The sequence below is a fragment of the Mangifera indica genome, chromosome 4, assembly GCF_011075055.1.
Source record: "Mangifera indica cultivar Alphonso chromosome 4, CATAS_Mindica_2.1, whole genome shotgun sequence".
NCBI classification, from domain to species: domain Eukaryota; kingdom Viridiplantae; phylum Streptophyta; class Magnoliopsida; order Sapindales; family Anacardiaceae; genus Mangifera; species Mangifera indica.
The window spans coordinates 9,801,431-9,819,134 of NC_058140.1; the positions used below are offsets into that span (position 1 = coordinate 9,801,431).

The following is a 17,704-nucleotide window of genomic DNA, read 5'->3' on the forward strand; positions in this document are numbered from 1 at the left end:
TGGCCTTGCGATAAATACCCTCTCAATATCACCATGGGTCATGCATCCGACACCCTCAAAAATATGTGTCTCTAATCCTATTTCTGACATCCTATGGCATAAACATCGCAATGCCAGTGAACGTCGATAAGTGAAAGCTAGTAACAAGACCAAGCTCATATGGGCTGAACCTCACTCAACCCTATTAATCTGAAACCATAACTAGTCTCTCATGTCATGTTTGGTAAACTCTCTCAATATAAATGAGTGGACCAAAGCTGAGTTAAATCTCATGTCTCTAAATCGTAGAAACTATCTAAAGCACATCCTTCCAACATTTTTAGTTGGGTTAAGGTAGACACGATCGGGGCTATGGGTTTTCATTTTATCTAGGTTGTTATCTCCGTCGGGAAGTATAAACTCTTATTGGGAAATCTCAATTCCTTCCTCTGTCTCCCTCATTGCTCCCTTTAATGCTCCCCATTTTTTTTTTTTGAATATTTCTATCAAACAATAAAAAAACTATTATCATGACAATTTTCATAATATTACTAAAATAATTCAAAAAAACAAATCGAAAACTTGAAAGCTACACATAAAAATACCTTAATATAAAACGTATATATATCTTCTAAATAAATAAAATCTATCAATTATCGTAATAATTAAAAAAATGGACTAAAAATTTGAAAACTACAAATAAAAAAACCCTAGGATAGCAAACATTTCAATTTGCCACCTCCGACTCATGATAAATTTTTTTACCCCCTCAGTTTAGAATAATTTCAGTTTTCCCCTTTATAAACCTTATAATTCAAAAAAATGAAAAATATTTTAAAAATTACATGTCTAAAAACCTTAATATGAAACCCACAATAAGTAAAATCTATTAATTACTATAATAATTCGGAAAAATAGATTGAAAATTTGAAAACTAAATGTTAAAAACCCTAAACTAACAAAAATTTTAATTTGCCTCCAAAATAATGACAAATTTAATTTGCCCCCAAAATATGATAAATTTTATTTGCCCCCTACAATCCATGACAATTCCATTTTGTCTCCTTTAATCTATAACAATTTTGGTTAGCCCCCTCATAAGCCTTATAATTCAATCTGCCTCCTAATCCTAAAAATGTCAATTCGTTCTCCCTAAACCAATTATATTACAACACGCTTGTCAAAATTAAAAAAAAGAAAAAGCAAATTCTCTCCTATTGCAAAATATCACAAAAGTTCATTGCTTAAAAAATTGCTTTTTCCCCTATAGCAAAATATCACAAAGAGTGCGTTCGGTTGAGGAGAATTAAAGATTAATCTGATAATCTATTTTTTATTACTTATATTACTTTATTTGGTTTATAAGTAATAAAAATTCTGATAGTCTTCTATTACCAATGGTGATATGACAGATAATATAAAAGGTAATTTGATTACTATCTCTTCCTTAAGTATTAAAAAATTACTGATGTAATCTTGATTTTATTATATATATAATTTATTTATTATTTTTTAGGACAAAAATAATTTTATTTTTAATTAATATAACAAATAATATAAAAATATTTTAAAATAATTATACCGAAAATATTTAAATAAAATAATATATTAATAATTTTTATTACCTCTAATTAAATATAATAATTATTTTTACATATTTATTTTTATTAAATATAATAATAATTTATATATAATAATCTTTAAAATAATTTTTTAATTTTAATAATAAAATATTTCCAAAACTAAACTACTCAAAAAGAGTTACGGTTGAAAAACTCTCACCTTCCCTTGTTATAAAACCCCTCGAAGATTATGTACGGTTTAAAAACTCTTATCTTCCCCTGCCACGAAAACTCTGAAAACCCAGCCGCCACCACTCAGCTCTTTCGGCTCGCTTTATATTACAAACCTGAAAAGTTTAAAGTTCAAACGCGTTAAGACTACTGCAGTATCTACACCCCCTATCCCCTTATCCCGCCGCGATTCCGCCTCCTCACGTTCTCGTGTTCTCCCGCTGCGACTTCGGCGCCTTTCGCGTTTCTCCGGCGTTTCTTTCTCGTTCGGCGACGTCGGCATAGTACGTCAACCATTTTTTTCTTGCTTAGTTTGAATGCTGTGACTATGGCTTGTAAGTTTTATGCCTTTTTTTTCTGCCGGTTCTATTGTTCAATCAATTTTTGTGTTGCTGGTGATGGAGATTTTGCATTGTGACGGTGAATATTGTAGGTAGCATCTAGGTCAATCTGCCAATGACAATGGTAATGAATCTGGTTGATAATGGAGTATTTGTTCTCTAAGTTTCAAGAATTGTGTTAGCTTTTATTTGTGTTTTCTTTTTTAATCTTCTACTGGGGTAGTGGGTTTCTAAAGTAATTAATATTCATACGCCCTGTTTGGGATAGGCAGAGAGTTGGATTATTGACATAAAGGGTAGATGTTGGATTATTCTTTATAGATTTGAGATTTCACGTTGTGTTTCTTTGATAATTGAAATTTTTTGCTTGAAACATGATCTTTTCAATTTCAAAGCAAGAACGGCCCTTAAAAGTGACAGTGCTGCAGAACTTACTGTAATATGGATTTATTTAATTCATATTGAAAACGTTAAAAACTATGGGTGAAAAAAATAGAAAACCTTGCATGTGTTTAATTACTGTACTCACTTCGACAAGAAATCTACTAATGTAATCTCCTGGGATTATGCAAGAAATAGACAGTGAAAAGGCTGCTCGTCTAGACTTGGTGTAGGGAGTGATCTTATGTTTGCTGCTGTTTTAACATTTGTTGCTGGTGAAAATTTTATGAAAATAATTTTTAGCAGTAATTTCTTTCTAGTATTTATTATTGTATCAAACATGGAATCAAGAACGAACCGTGAAAGTAAATTGAAAGGAAAAAGATTTAAACTGAAATCGAAAAATTAATAATTGATTCAAAAAATCCAGAATTTCGAAGTGAGCTTGAAGCCAAGCCTAATAAGCGAGCCAACCTTGAAGCCCAATGAAGGAGTTCGGCGAACCCGATCCAAGTTTGGTTTGTCTACACGAACATGTGCCTTTTTCTAACTAAACACAAACTCTCGAGTGGCGAACAAAGTTGAACACGAACAAGTTATTTTCTAATGAGTTAAGCCCACCCCAAAACGAGTTTCACCCTGTTCAGGCTCAAATCCAGCCCTAGCCGTGCCTCAAAACAACTTTAAAGTAATGGCATCAAGAGGAGAAGGAGGGAACTTACTAAAATCAACAACTGTTAATGGAGTAAAGGTGTACTCCATTGTTTCACAACAACGCTCTGTGGCTGCTTGGATCCCTCCAAAGAAGCAACGAGCTCTTCGTAAAAATGCTGGTATTCATATGAACTTTAATGCCTAATCTTACCCGTTTTGTTATTTATCATATATCTTATTAAGTATTCATACATATATTCTTTTTGGAAAGAAGTATTCATATTTTATCTTTGGCTTTTTCAATTCTAGATTATCAACGAAGAGTTGAATTAATTCAGGACTTGTGGTTTGAAACTGCAACCACAAAAATCAAGGCTACTCCTGATGGAGAATTTCTTATCGTCTCAGGTGCTTTAAGTTTGTCTTTTTTCCTGTTTAAATTTTAAATTCTTCCTTTAATTTATTTTAAATATGATTTCCTGTTGTTAAAGTTACTTTACTACTACTGAAATGCAAACGCAGGTATATATCCACCACAAGTCAAAGTATACGAGTTAAGGCAATTGGCTTTGAAGTTTGAGAGACACTTGGATTCCGAGATAATTGATTTTGAGGTACTTGCACTTGATTCTTGCTTATGAAAGATAGTTTTGTGTTTTATTTTAGAATTTTAAAAGTTTATATTCCCTAAGTTAATATATTAACTGACTTTTCAGTGACAATGACTTAATTAGTTTAATATTTTTGTAACAATGATTTGTTGCCTATATAGGTATTGGCTGATGATTATTCGAAGCTTGCATTTTTATGTGCTGATCGCTCTGTTTGTCTACATGCCAAATATGGAATGCACTATACTTTGCGAATCCCCAGGTTTTTAATCTTTTTTGCTATTTGCTCCTGTTTCTGTTGTATGTCATCTTATATTTTAATATTTTGCATTACTTATAATTGATATAGATAATACATGGCTGGATTTACTGATTTACTGGACTTCTATTAAGCGTTTTCCTTGATGGACTAATGTTTCATGTTACATTCAGCCTGGTATTTTATTTCACAATTGGAGGATTTTTTTTTTTGTTTGTTTTAGGAGTGGGTGCCAAAATTTTCTGAAATATGATGAATTATGATAGGAGAAATTCTGATATGACTTCCTTAATGCATTATTGTGCAAAAAATATTGTTTTTAGGAAGTTTCGGTCATGATATTAAGTTAAAATAGCTTTTTTAGGAATATTTTGCTATTTCTGTGGTGTCCATCTAGAGGTAGAGGCAAGTTAGTGTTCTGTCCATGTAGATGAGAGTTAGAGGCATACGCCAACATATTTGTAGTTTTAAAATTCCAATACTGATAACCCTTGCTGGTGTCCGGGAAAAAGAAGACAGAAGTCAACCTAAGAGACCTAAAAGCTTGGATGTGTAATGAACTTTTGATTGCTCAGAGGTTGTTTTAATTGTGAGATTTGATCAATCAGAAGCACAAATAAAATTTGGAAAAGAATGTGGTAACTTGTCTATAATTTGGGGGGTTCAAATGCTTCTTAAATTCCCTGAAAATTCGGTGATGGTTTAGTTTTGCTTGGATTTTTATTTTTTAATTTCCAAGCAAAATTTTCATGATTATTTAGTGAATAATTGCATCAATACAGATTGGGGATAAGTTCTTTGTAAATAGTGGGCCATTTTGTTCCAAAAGAAAGAATTTCATGAATTTAATGGGATACAATTCGGTTGTCAGTATTTAATAATTTAATATTTGGGGTAGTGCATTTTATTTTTAGTCTTTGTTTCTGATTGCTTTGGCCTTATTTTCTAATAAGTTGAGTGTTTTTAGAGTATAGGAATTTAAGGGTGTGGTTAAATATGATTTTGTCAGAAAATTTTAAACTGCTTTGGGTGAAATGAAACTTGGGTTAGAGGTTTTCACTTTTCTCCACTATTCTTTCAACTTCAGTCTATCAGGGCTTCCAGCCTTAGCTTGTGGGTTTCAAGCCCTCTCATAGTTGCTTGTTGCTCAAAGTGCATATATTGTATTGGAATTAGACTTCCTTAGATGAAGGATCATAGTTTATTATTTTGGATACGGTTTAATTTGTGCTCATCAGTCTTTTAACCCCAGGATACAACAATTCTGTGCCCACTACTTGTCCATTTTAGTCCAGTGCCTTGGGCAGATTAGAAATTCTCATAGATGATAGCATATTATGCCAATGTCTTTGCCTATAAAGTGAACTTAGAAAGTTTCCTCTAGTACATTGATATGCTTTCTTGGAATTGTGGGAACGATCACAGTTTTTGTGAGGTAGGAGTTAGAGTGGAAGTGGGTGTCAGAAGTTTTTTGTCAGTTAGGGGCTTTTTGGTGGTCTAACTGGTGTTTGGATGTCACTTGATTATGGATTCTCATTAGCTGCCTGTCTCTTTTTAGTATGATAGTTTTGATCTGGGATTACTTGCATTAAAAATCCCCATTAGAAATGTTTTGCCTCTTGTTCATCAGTTTGTTTGTATCATTGTGCCATGAAAAAACTGATTGTAGTTGGTGGATGGTCATGTCTAATAGGTTAAAGCAAAAAAACTGATAGGGATTGGTGGATGGTCATGACTAATTAACAGCTTAAGTGGTACTTTGATGTGATTCTAATCTTATTATCTGTCTCTTCTATTACCTTTGTTTTATTAGGCCTTTGCAATTTGCATTTGTTAACTTTTACCATTCTGACTTTTTCTTTTCAAATTATATGAGCAATGGTTGATGTTGTGGATTTGAATGTATTTAACAGGATGGGGAGGGATATGGCATATGATTGCTGGTCTTGTGACTTGCTTTGTGCTGCTTCATCTCCAGATTTATATAGAATTAATTTAGAACAGGTACATTTTGTTCTGTATGAGTTTTGTGCTTCAGTTACAGATTTATATAGAATTTAGTTTGTTGCTTTTTGTGCTTTAATTACAGATTTATATAGAATTTATTTATTTTCTTTTTGTGCATTAGTCGCAGATTTATATAGAATTATTTAGTTGCTTTTTGTTCTGTACAGATTTATATAGGTCTCATTTTTTCAATTTAGATTCCTTGGCCTTCTTTATGTTTAGGTACTATTGCTAGTGATTGACTTTGTAATTTACAGGGTCGTTTTCTCTCATCTCTGAATACGCAATCACCTGCTCTAAATGTAGTTTCTCGAAGGTTGTTGCTCAATCTTGTTACTATTGTTATATCCTATATGTGCTATAGTAATATAATATATATGCACATCTGAGGCTAAGGAGGCTTGTTTTACAATTTCAGCAAACTTCATGGGCTAGTTGCTTGTGGTGGGGAAGATGGTGCTGTGGAATGTTTTGACATGAGAACGAGATCTTCAGTTGCTAGAATTAATGCTATTGCACCTGCTGGTGATACTGACCAGGTTTGAGATTTTTATCTCTTATTTCAAATGTTCTTCTGGATGTAAATTTCTTCAGTTTAGATCCCTGGTCTCCAATATGTTACATGGTTTTAATTTAGGTCCTTGTTCTCAATGTGCGTTGTTTAGAGATGCTTTTTCCTTGTGTGATTTTTTATCGCATATGAAGGTCTTTAGGGGTTGAGTGTGGTCATCATATCTCCTTGCTTTTAAGTTGTAGATCTTCCGACATATGTTATAACAATTTTGTTTCTTATTATTGTCTCTGGAGATGGGTTTGGAGGAAATATTGTGCACATATTCAAGAATGATACCATGTCTATCCTTGTTGATTTGCCTGAAATTGTTCTCTTGCTATATTTCCTGTTTTTGTAGGAGGTCACTGCATTGGAGTTTGACACAAATGGGGGATTCCAAATGGGAGTTGGCAGTAGCATGGGGAAGGTACTAGTACACATAACACTTTTAGATGTTGGGATACTATCCTATGCTTGATAATATTTACTTAGTTTTGGTGCAAAACAGTCAGTTACTTCATGGAATTTGAAAGGAGTTATCTGTTGTGAAGCTTATTGTTTTCTCTAACATAGTGTTAAGGTAGTGCTATGCATATGTTCAAGTTAAGCGACCATTTGTAGATGTAAAGTAGCAGGCCATGAAAGGTTGGATAAACCATAGGCCTTGGAAGAAATGAGACAACAATAAGCATGCAATGTTAATGGCTTGAAGAACTAATGTTTCAAGATTGTATAAAATATTTAGGTTGGGGAGTTTTACCGAGGGGGAGCTTATTAAGGGCTGTTCACTTCTAAGAATTGATGAAGGAATGGAATTAGGATTGCTAATTTTCTTGTTTACTAAGTATAACTGAATAAAAAATTAGAATCCAATGGATAATTATTTCCATAAAAACATGGGTAGAGGATTCCTTAAAATTTTTAGGGAATCCTAATTCTTAAGATAGAAGATCCAATGAAATTACCTTTTTGACCTAATTTTAAAATTTAAATTTTCTGTTTTTTTTTTCAAACAATTTTTTTATATTTTAATGATACATTTTATAATTTAATGATTATAAAAATAGGCATTTATAAATGTTGATATTTTATCGGAGTTGACCATCATTGACCACTGTTACCCTGCATTTACCACTGTTTACTAGCCATTAAAATTTTGAAGTTTTCTAGCTAAAATATATCTTTTCATAGTAAAAAAAAAAATCTAAAACGATAGTATTAAATTTTGTGTTATTGTTGACATAATTAGTTTTTTATTTAAATATATAATCATAATTTATAACTTCATTATATATGTTAATGTTGAGGGCATTTTTGTCAAATCACATATATCATTCCTCCTTTTCCATATTCAATCTTATAGCTAAATGAATGGAATCAAAATTCGTTTATTTCTTTATTCATTATTCAAATATCTATCATTTTCCATTTCCATGTCCTTTTCAATACAATTCCAAGATGTAAACACAACGCAATATCATATGTTAGGTTTAATTAGGGTTGGATTCAAGTGATGCTGGCTCGGGTTCTATTTCCAGCTTGGCTCAAACAAGCCTGAACTGAGCAGCCATGGCTGGAGCTGGAGCTTGAGCCAGGGTTTTAAGATTTTAGAGAGCTCGAACTCAACATTTTTTTTTAATTTAAAGAAATACTTTTATATTTATGTTTTCTGATAAAAGAAAATTTGTTAGGAAATTGAATTGGATTAGAAAGAAAGTAGACTTATTTATAATGGGTGAGTTGAGTTGTTAGAATAAATCTTACGATTGTGGGAGAGTTGAAAAGTTGAATTTGGGTTGAAACTTGAGTCATTATTTGTAATGGGTGAAGAAAGTTGTTTGTGTGTATTTTTCTAATAGTGTTAACTTTAATAGTAGCAAAACTTTTTTCAAATTCTCACTGGTTGACTCTAATAACTTTGAGAGATATATAGGCATGTTAATGAGCTTAGATCTTACTTATTCAGGAATAACTAGATGTAGATTTGTGTGATAAGAAGCAAAAGATGTATATTAATTAAAAAGAAAAGATTACTAGTGTAGACTAGGAGTCTACTACTAAGGTAAAAGTGTCCCTTGTTGGAGGTACATAATCTATACAAGAGCAATGAAGAATCTATATATAGCATTAATTTGACTTTTTTTTTTTGTGCGGTGTTTAATATCTGTATTTTGATATTAGTTTTATCTGTATTCTTTTACTATAATGATATTTTGAAAGTATGGTTTTAAAATTGTGATGCAGGTGTTGATTTATGATTTGCGTTCCTCGTATCCTATAAGAATCAAGGATCACATGTAAGACGTGTTGTTCATGTGCTATCTTTTTATAGCATGCTTGGACTCAATTAATCTGTTTGCTGAAAATGCTGCCACCACTGTGCAGGTATGGGAGTCCAATATTGGATATCAAGTGGCATCATAGCCTTAACACTGAACGACCAAAGTTGATTACAACAGACAATCATGTTGTCAGAATATGGGACCCTGAGACAGTAAGATTTTTTATTTTTATTTTTATATTTATTTTTTGTATCAACTTATTTTTTTCGAAAACTTCTATTCATGGATTAATAAACTAAAGAGAGCATCTCAATATTTCCCCTTTTGTTTATGCATCTATGTTTTAACAAATATACTGAACATCTCTATAATCCAAAATAATAGATCAACTGGATTGCTTTCTCTATTTTTAATTTTCCTAGGTCATCCAATTCTTTTCTCTTCTTCCCTTACGTTTTTTCTCTAATCCACTTTATATTTTCTTTTTTCTTCATGTATCCATTGGTATTAGATTTTTGTCTTGTCATACATCAGTTTGACTTGTAATATTCCCTGCTAGAAAAATGAACATAATTTTCTTGGCCAACAAAGCTTTGTCATTGTGATACTTGGACAAGATATATGATTTTCTGGTTAAGCTTTTGGCTAGGTATACTGTTGATCCTTTTTTTGGCGGCCCTTGGACCATGATTATATACTTGGACAAGATATATGATTTTCTGGTTAAGAGTGAGATATATATATATATTTGTGTTGTTATTATTATTTTTTACAATACATGGAATCCTTGAAATGAATATGGAAATTTCCAAGCAAGCATGCTTGAAAAATGCACCAAAAAGTAAAAATTAATTCAGGAAGACATAGTGCTATTTCAAAAAAGAAATTAAGATGCCAAGAATTTCTAGAAGAGGGAATCTTATAGCTAATTAACCTAGAATTATCAATGACTGAATTGGTGTATTTTCTGTGCAAATGAAGTGGAGATAGTGTTATTCTTCACTTAATGTCAGGGATTTTAAAAGGGATATATACATGCAAAATCATATAAATGTGTGCATATTTAATGATTTTATCATAGTTATGTATGTTCTCTCTCTTATTTTTCCTAGTGCTGGTATCCTATTCTTTTGTCTTATTTGATTGGTGCATCATTCTCAGGGAGAAGGCAGGACCCCGATTGAACCATCAGGTGGGAAAATAAATGATATATGTGTGTTCAAAGACAGCGGGTTGGTGTTGCTGGCTTTAGATAGCAGCCAGATACCAGCTTACTTCATACCTGATTTGGGACCTTCTCCCAAATGGTGTGCTCCAATGGAAAATATGACGGTGTGTTGTAAATATAGTATATTGCTTCTTATCTTGTCTTTTGTTCATTTCATTTGGAATCTTGAGTTGGAATGCCTTTTTTTTTCAATTCTATTTGACAGGAAGAGCTAGAGGAAGGTGGACAAACAACCATATATGATAATTACAAATTTTTGACAAGAGAAGATCTTGAAAAGTTGAATTTGACAAGTCTAATTGGCACCAATCTTCTAAGAGCTTATATGCATGGCTTCTTTATTGATTATCGACTATATAAGAAGGTGAGGTACTTTCAGCGCATATGTATTTTCAATTTTCATGGAATATTTAGACCGTCTTAGGAATCGCAAGAGTTTTTTTTTTTTTAAAGTTTTATTTTGTTTTCCATCCACTGGGGTTTTTGTGGGGAATTTGCATATTCACTGGAAGTGAGTGAAGTTGATCATCCACTGACAAAAATCAATCATATTTGTTAGATCTGTTATGAGGGCATTAAGAAAAGTTGTCAACAAAATACTTTGACTGCACACTATAGCAACTTTCTTTGACTTGTTTCAGTGTGTGTGTGCGTGTGTGCGTGTGTGTGTGTGTGTGTGTGTGTGTGTATTGCTCAATGTGGTATATTGTAGTGTCCCATAGCTTTTTGGATTTGATAATATGGTTGCCTAAATATGTTCTAATGCATCCTGTTTTCAGGCAAAGGCAATAGCAGATCCTTTTGCATATGAAACCTATAAAGATGAGCAGAAACAAAGGAAACTTGAGGAGCAACGGGCATCTAGAATTACGGTGAATATTTATATTCTCTAAATCATTGTTTTTATTCACTGTTCTTCAAACTGTTTGTGTCAGAAGTATTTATGTCTCGATGTTTCTGCCATGTTCAGAAGTACTTTATTAAACTGTCCATGAAAAAGCAATTCAGTTTTGTGTGTCCACAATCTGATAATCTTATTAGTTATGTCTTTGAGAGCAAAAATGTGAAACATATCTTCTACTAGCATTTTGGAAGAACAGGATGAGAATTGTTTGTATTTCTGAAATGTTTCAAGAAATATCAAAATGTCATTAATTGGACATGTGAATTAACACTAGTTTTTGGACAATCTGTTTCAGGTTTCAAAAATTTTGTTTTTCAAATATAATCCTGGATGCTCTTTTTCCTGTTTTTAGTTTTTTATAAGAGATACCCATGTTTGAAAATAATTTCGAACAGGTCTAAGTTCCTTAATTTGTCAAGGAGAAAATGTGAAAAATTAAAAATTAGTTTCTTACTGCATGTTCTGTTTCAAAATGATATTTTATAAGAGTTCATGGTTCCCTGATGTAAACCTTAGGGCTTTCTGGAATTCCATCTTTCTTACTCTTGTATTTGTAAAGTTGGATAATAAAGTTTGGGCTAATTAATATATATCCTTCTTGATGCAGCTTAAAAGGAAATTACCCAAGGTTAACCGTGGTCTTGCAGCTCGTATCCTTGAAAATGAAGAAGCTGAAAATGAATGTAAAGATGTTGATGACATCGAGACTAAGAAGAAATCCAAGAAGAAGAAAGGCCTTGGCAGTGATGTTTTCAAAGATGAACGATTTGCAGCTATGTTTGAAAATAAGGTATCACAATCTGATTATCTCGTGCTGCTATCGTTTGTTAAGTTTATTATTATAATATTCTTTATTTTCATATTTTCTGTTTTAATGGTTTTATTTATGATGAGTTCTAACATTGTGGTTACATTTCATTGAGCTTTCATTCAGTGTTTTGTGAAATAGCAAATAACTAACCTTAACCTTTCTGTGTTAGCTTGTTGCAAGACCTTTCATTTGTTTCCAAAACACCCAAGATACTGTCTTGCATCTGTAAGAGATGTTTTGCAAACCATCTTGCAGTGCACAAGATGTTACTTTGAATGTGGAAATTTCTGTAATATTTTTCTTAGAAGGGGATTCTACTAATTATTTGTTTGGAGGAGCAATAGGTGTAATTGCTGCGCTTAGTGCTTGATTTGCATCCTAACTTGAATGTATTTTCCATTCAGAAGAAGAAAATGTTGAAATTTTATTTGTCCTTTAAATTGTTGTAGCATTTAGATTTCTGGTTTTATATATTAATAATGAGGGAAGCCATATTTTTGTGGATTCATGGAAACTGGTGCCTAGCATAGGATTTTATAAGTTGTATACCCTGTATCTCACGTATTGAAGAGGTAGCTGGGAAAATTGAGGTTTTAGCAATCTGAAATCTTTTGGTGGGATGATGATTTGTTTCTTATCTAACAATTTGATTTCTATGTGGACATGTAAATTTTTCTGTATTGGAACTTCCCTGTTTTTCCGGTTGCCTTTGAATTCAGATTACTTTTTATTTATTTATTTATTTTTTGTTGTCCAGGACTATGAAATTGATGAGTTATCGAACGAGTATCTTGCTCTACATCCTCTGGCTTCTCAGAAGCAACCATCTCTGGTGGAGGAACATTTTGAACCTGCAATGGAGGATGAAGATCAGAGTGCAAGTGATTCTGATGTCTCAGCAGCATCTCAGCCATCAGAGGATGAGCTTGGCAAGAATAAGATGAATAAGAAAGCACGAGCTCCTAGGTAAACCGCTCATGGCTTATTGTTACGGAATAATGCCTCTTTATGGATTGATTAATGTCCCTTAATTTATCTTTTGTTCAATAATGGCTGTGAGTGGCTGTTTGGATACTGACATACAGTGGGGAGGAGAGGAGAGAAGAGGAGAGTTGAGGCTTTTGTTTGAATTACCTTCCTAACCATCTTTCTTACATTAAAATGTTGTAGATTGTATGAAGTTAAGGATGAAAGGCATGCAGAGGCATTTTGGAAGCATGTATCACTTGCAAAAGAGGACGCTCTTCCTATGGGAGAGAGGTTGAAGGCTCTTCAAAAGGATACTTCTGGTCTCCCAAGTAATGTGAAGTTAGGACCAGGTGGTTCACGAGAGATTTCGTTCACTACTAGAAACTCAGCCAAATACAAGGAAGATGAAGAAGACAAAGGGGCACATCAAGTAAAGAGAAGAGGAATACAATCATTAGGGCTGAAATCAGATGGTTCAAGGTCACGAGGCAGAGGTCGAGCACGAGGAGGCTATCGAGGGAATGGTAGGAGAGGAAGACGGTGATCATAAATTTCAAACATGCCTTTTTTGTGCATTTTGGGGGTTTATTAGGAAGGATTTTTCCTCCGCATTTTTGCAGATTAACATTATTTGTTGTAACATATTCGGTTTGTGAGTAACGGAGTATTATATTTCATATTTGGTTTTGTGAGAAACTAATGCCGTATTACAAATTTGTGGCTCTGGAAATTTAGAGTGGAGTGTTTGTGCTTTGTGATCAAGAAAGAGCTTGGAGGGTTATGTTGTGTGATCAAGAAAGAACGGTAAGATCTTATAAAAGGGAAACTCATGTTATTTAGGATGTTAAAATGTCCACACAAAATCCATGAATATAAAACCCCAAAACATTAAGGTAATTTAAGGAATTTGCCATTGAAAAAACACACATAAACAAAATAAAAACAGCCCTTTCCAATAAAAAAAATAAAATTAATTCAATAAACTATATTAAGCATTTGTGTCATTTTAATGGTCAACCATGCAAAAAGAAATGTTTTTATTTTTGGAATTGGAGATCGGCACTAAATAAAGGCAATACATTAGGCTGTATTAACAATATATATCCACCACAAGTCAAAGTATATGAGTTAAGGCAATTGGCATTGAAGTTTGAGAGGCACTTGGATTCCGGGATAATTGATTTTGAGGTGCTTGCACTTGATTTTCGCTTATATAAGATAGTTTTGTGTTTTATTACAGAAAAACTTTCTATTCCTTAAGTTAATATTTTCACTGACTTTTCTGTGACAACGACTTCATTAAGTTTAATATTTCTGTAACAGTGATTTCTTGCTTATATAGGTATTGGCTGACGACTATTCGAAGCTTGCATTTTTATGTTCTGATCGTTCTGTTTGTCAACATGCGAAATATGGAAAGCACTATACTTTGCGAATCCCCAGGTTTCAGTGCTTTTTTGTTACTTGTTCCTGTTTCTGTAGTATGTCTTCTTATATTTTAATATTTTGCATTAGTTATAATTGATATAGATAATACGTGGCTGGGTTTATTGATTTACTGGACTTCTGTTAAGCTTTTTCCTTGATGGGCTAATGTTTCATTTTACATTCAACCTGGTATTTTACTTCATAATTGGAGGTTTTTTTTTTTTTTTTTTTTAAAGAGTGGGTGCCAATATTTTCTGAGATAGAATGAATTATGATAGGAGAAATTCTGATATGACTTCGCGAATGCATTATTGTGCAAAAAATATTGTTTTTAGGAAGTTTCAGTCATGATATTAAGTTAAAATAGCTTTTGTGAGAATATTTTGTCATTTTTCTGGTGTCCATTAAGAGGTAGAGGCAAGTCAATGCTCTGTCCTTGTAGATAAGAGTTAGAGGCATAAACCAACTTATTTGTGGTTTCGAAATTACAATACTGATAAGTGATAACCCTGCTGGTGTCTGTGAATAGGAAGACAGAGGTGAACCAAAGAGACCTAAAGCTTGGATGTGTAATGAACTTATGATTGCTCAGAGGTTGTTTCTATGGTGAGATTTGATCAATCAAAAGCGCAAATGAAATTTGGAAAATAATGTGGTAACTTGTCTAAAATTTGAGGGGTTCCAAATGCTTCTTAAATTCCCTAGTCGGTAACGGTTCAGTTTTGCTTGGATTCTTATTTTTTAATTTCCAGGCAAAAATTTCATGATTATTTAGTGAATAATCGCAGCAATACAGATTGGGGATAAGTGCTTCTTTGTCATTAGTGGGCCATTTTGTTTCCAAAGAAAGAATTTAATGAATTTTATAGGATACCATTCAATTGGCAGTAGTTAATAATTTAATATTAGGGGTAGTGCATTTAATTTTAAGTCTCTGTTTCTGATAGCTTCTGTGCCTTATTTTTTGATAAGTTGAGTGTCTTTAGAGTATAGGAATTTTAGAGTGTAGTTATATTTAAACTATTGTAAACATGGCTTTGTCAGAAAATTCAGAACAACTTTGGATGAAATAAATCTTGGTTTAGAGGTTTCATTTTTCCCTGCTTCTCTTTTCTTTCAACTTCAGTCTATCAGGGCTTACGGCCTTAGCTTGTGGGTTTCAAGCCCAATCATATTTGTTTGCTGCTCAAAGTGCAGATATTATTTTAGAATTAGACTTTCTTCAATAAAGTCTTATAGTTTATTATTTTGGATACAGTTTAAGTTGTACACATCAGTCTTTTAACCTTATGACACAACAATCCTGCGCTCACTACTTGCCGTTTTTAGTCCAGTGCCTTGGCAAGTTTAGAGATTCTCATGAGTGATGCCATACTATGCAAAATATCTTCGCCTATAAAGTGAATTTAGAAAGTTTCTTCTGGTACATTGATATGGTTTTTTGGAAGGATGGGAACAATCACAATTTTTGTGAGGGTGGGAGTCAGAGTGGAGGTGGTTATCAGAAGGATTTTAGCAGTTAAGGGCTTTTTGGTGGTCTAATTGGTGTTTGGATGTCACTTCATTATGGATTCAAGTTAGCTGTCTGTCTCTTTTTAGTATGATTGTTTTGATCTGGGTACTTGCATTCAGAATTCCTGTTGGACATGTTTTGCCTCTTGTCCATCAGTTTGTTTGTATCATCATGTACCTCAGCACCTTATCATTTTGCAGTAATATGAAAAAACTGATTGTAGTTGATGGATGGTCATGTCTAATAGGTTAAAGCAAATAAACTGATAGGGATTGGTGGATGGTCATTACTAATTAGCAGATTAAGTGTTAGCTTGATATGATTCTAATCTAATTATCTGTCCTTTCTATTACCTTTGTTTTTGATAGACCTGTGCAATCTGCATTTGTTAACCTTTACCGTTCTGACTATCTCTTTTCAAATTATATGAGCAATCGTTGATTTTGTGGATTTCAATGTAATTAACAGGATGGGTAGGGATATGGCATATGATTGCTGATCTTGTGACTTGCTTTCTGCCGCCTCATCATCAGATTTATATAGAATTAATTTAGAACAGGTACATTTTATTCTTTAAGAGTTTGTGATTCAGTTAAGGATTTATATAGAATTTAGTTAGTTGCTTTTTGTGCTTTAATTATAGATTTATATAGAATATATTTAGTTTCTTTTTGTGCTTTGGTTGCAGATTTATATAGAATTTATTTAGTTGCTTTTTAGTTGGGTGATCTTCTGACTTATGTTATAACAATTTTTTTTCTTATTAACATATTTGGACATGGGATGTGGTAGACCCCCAGTTATCAGAACTTACAAGGGGAAGGGCAAAAGAGAGACTGCACCTCCCGCAGCTCAAACCCAGTTGGCAGCTCTGGATAAATCACACCAACATGGAAGCAAATACCAATCATCGCAATCAAAGGAATCATGAAGCAGAATTCCAGGAAGGCAGCATGACATTAAAAGAAGAAGAAGACTCCAACTGAAGGCATGCAGAAAAGTAGAGAACCTTTAGGTTTGGGTTGGGGGGCTTGGAGCCTAGGGACTCTGGAAGCTGCTTACTGTAGCTCCTGAGTATTTGGTTTACATTCCATTGTTTGGTTGTTCTGTTTACATTGAGCATATATCCAATAAATCAGTGTAATCTGAACTCCTATTTATTCAATAAAACCATTACAATCAATTACCGTATTCTGTCATCACATATACATTCAGCGAATCACAACACCTTTATCTATTTCTTCAGCAGGATCCCAGCATCTGAATACTGTTCCAGAAATCAGCCAACACCTGCAACATCAGTTCATCACAGTCAGGTACGCAACAGGATGGAAGGAAATATTGTGCACATAATCAAGAATGATACCATGTCTATCCTTATTGTTTTGCCTGAAATTGTTCTCTTGCTATATTTCCTGTTTTTGCAGGAGGTTACTGCATTGGAGTTTGACACAAATGGGAGTTGGAAGTAGCATGGGGAAGATATTAATATACATAACACTTTTAGATGTTGGGATACTATCTAATGCTTAATATTATTTATTTAGTTTTTGGTGCGAAATAGTCAGTTACTTCATGGACTCTGAAAGGAGTTATCTGTTGTAAAGCTTATTATTTTCCCTAACATAGTGTTAAGATACTGCTGTACATATGTTCAAGTTAAGCCACCATTAAAGTAGCAGGCCATGAGAAGTGGGTATTTGAAAAGTGACCAAATTTTAAAATATAAATTTTCAGTTTTTTTGGTTCAAACATTGTTCATTAAAATAGGTATTTGTAAATTTTGACATTTGATTGGAGTTGATCATTGTTGCCCTGCATTGACCACTGTTTGCTGACCATTAAATTTTAATTTTTCTAGCTAGAATATATACTGTTAAAGAAAAACAAATCTAGAAGTATAGTATTAAATTTTGTGTTACTCTCTACATAATTACTTTTTTTTTTTTAAATTTAAATACATAATCATCATTTTTAACTTGCGTTGTATA

The 17,704-nt window shown here is 32.9% G+C and overlaps 1 protein-coding gene and 1 long non-coding RNA gene across 5 annotated transcripts; both read left to right on the plus strand.

Annotated features, from left to right (window-relative positions):
* The first annotated feature begins 1,794 nt into the window (after nt 1–1,794).
* Nucleotides 1,795–13,468, plus strand: LOC123213999 (nucleolar protein 10). 3 transcript variants are annotated; one of them, XM_044633674.1, is made up of 17 exons: nt 1,795–2,107; nt 2,925–3,327; nt 3,458–3,556; nt 3,671–3,762; nt 3,921–4,021; nt 5,932–6,022; nt 6,283–6,341; nt 6,444–6,564; nt 6,937–7,005; nt 8,823–8,875; nt 8,964–9,072; nt 10,022–10,192; nt 10,294–10,452; nt 10,868–10,960; nt 11,600–11,782; nt 12,561–12,769; nt 12,974–13,468. In XM_044633674.1, exons 2-17 carry the CDS (start codon nt 3,186–3,188, stop codon nt 13,314–13,316), a joined length of 2,094 nt encoding a protein of 697 aa, XP_044489609.1. In that variant the 5' UTR covers nt 1,795–2,107; nt 2,925–3,185; the 3' UTR covers nt 13,317–13,468. The 3 variants fall into 3 exon arrangements, with proteins under 3 accessions (XP_044489609.1, XP_044489608.1, XP_044489610.1); XM_044633673.1 differs by having other exon boundaries at nt 1,795–2,056; XM_044633675.1 differs by lacking the exon at nt 1,795–2,107 and adding an exon at nt 2,221–2,237.
* A 387-nt stretch (nt 13,469–13,855) lies between these two features.
* On the plus strand, nt 13,856–17,360 carry LOC123214001. Of its 2 annotated transcripts, none has more exons than XR_006501788.1 (5): nt 13,856–13,960; nt 14,115–14,215; nt 16,182–16,272; nt 16,506–17,029; nt 17,141–17,360. It is a non-coding gene; the product is annotated as an uncharacterized LOC123214001 (long non-coding RNA). The 2 variants fall into 2 exon arrangements; XR_006501789.1 differs by having other exon boundaries at nt 13,858–13,960; nt 14,096–14,215.
* The last annotated feature ends 344 nt before the right edge of the window (nt 17,361–17,704 follow it).

Coding starts and splice junctions, on each gene's coding strand:
- LOC123213999 (XM_044633674.1), top strand. CDS start 3,186: ATGGCATCAAGAGGAGAAGGAGGGAACTTACTAAAATCAACAACTGTT. Junction 3,557..3,670: donor AGAATTTCTTATCGTCTCAG/GTGCTTTAAGTT, acceptor ATGCAAACGCAG/GTATATATCCACCACAAGTC. Junction 6,565..6,936: donor CTGCTGGTGATACTGACCAG/GTTTGAGATTTT, acceptor CTGTTTTTGTAG/GAGGTCACTGCATTGGAGTT.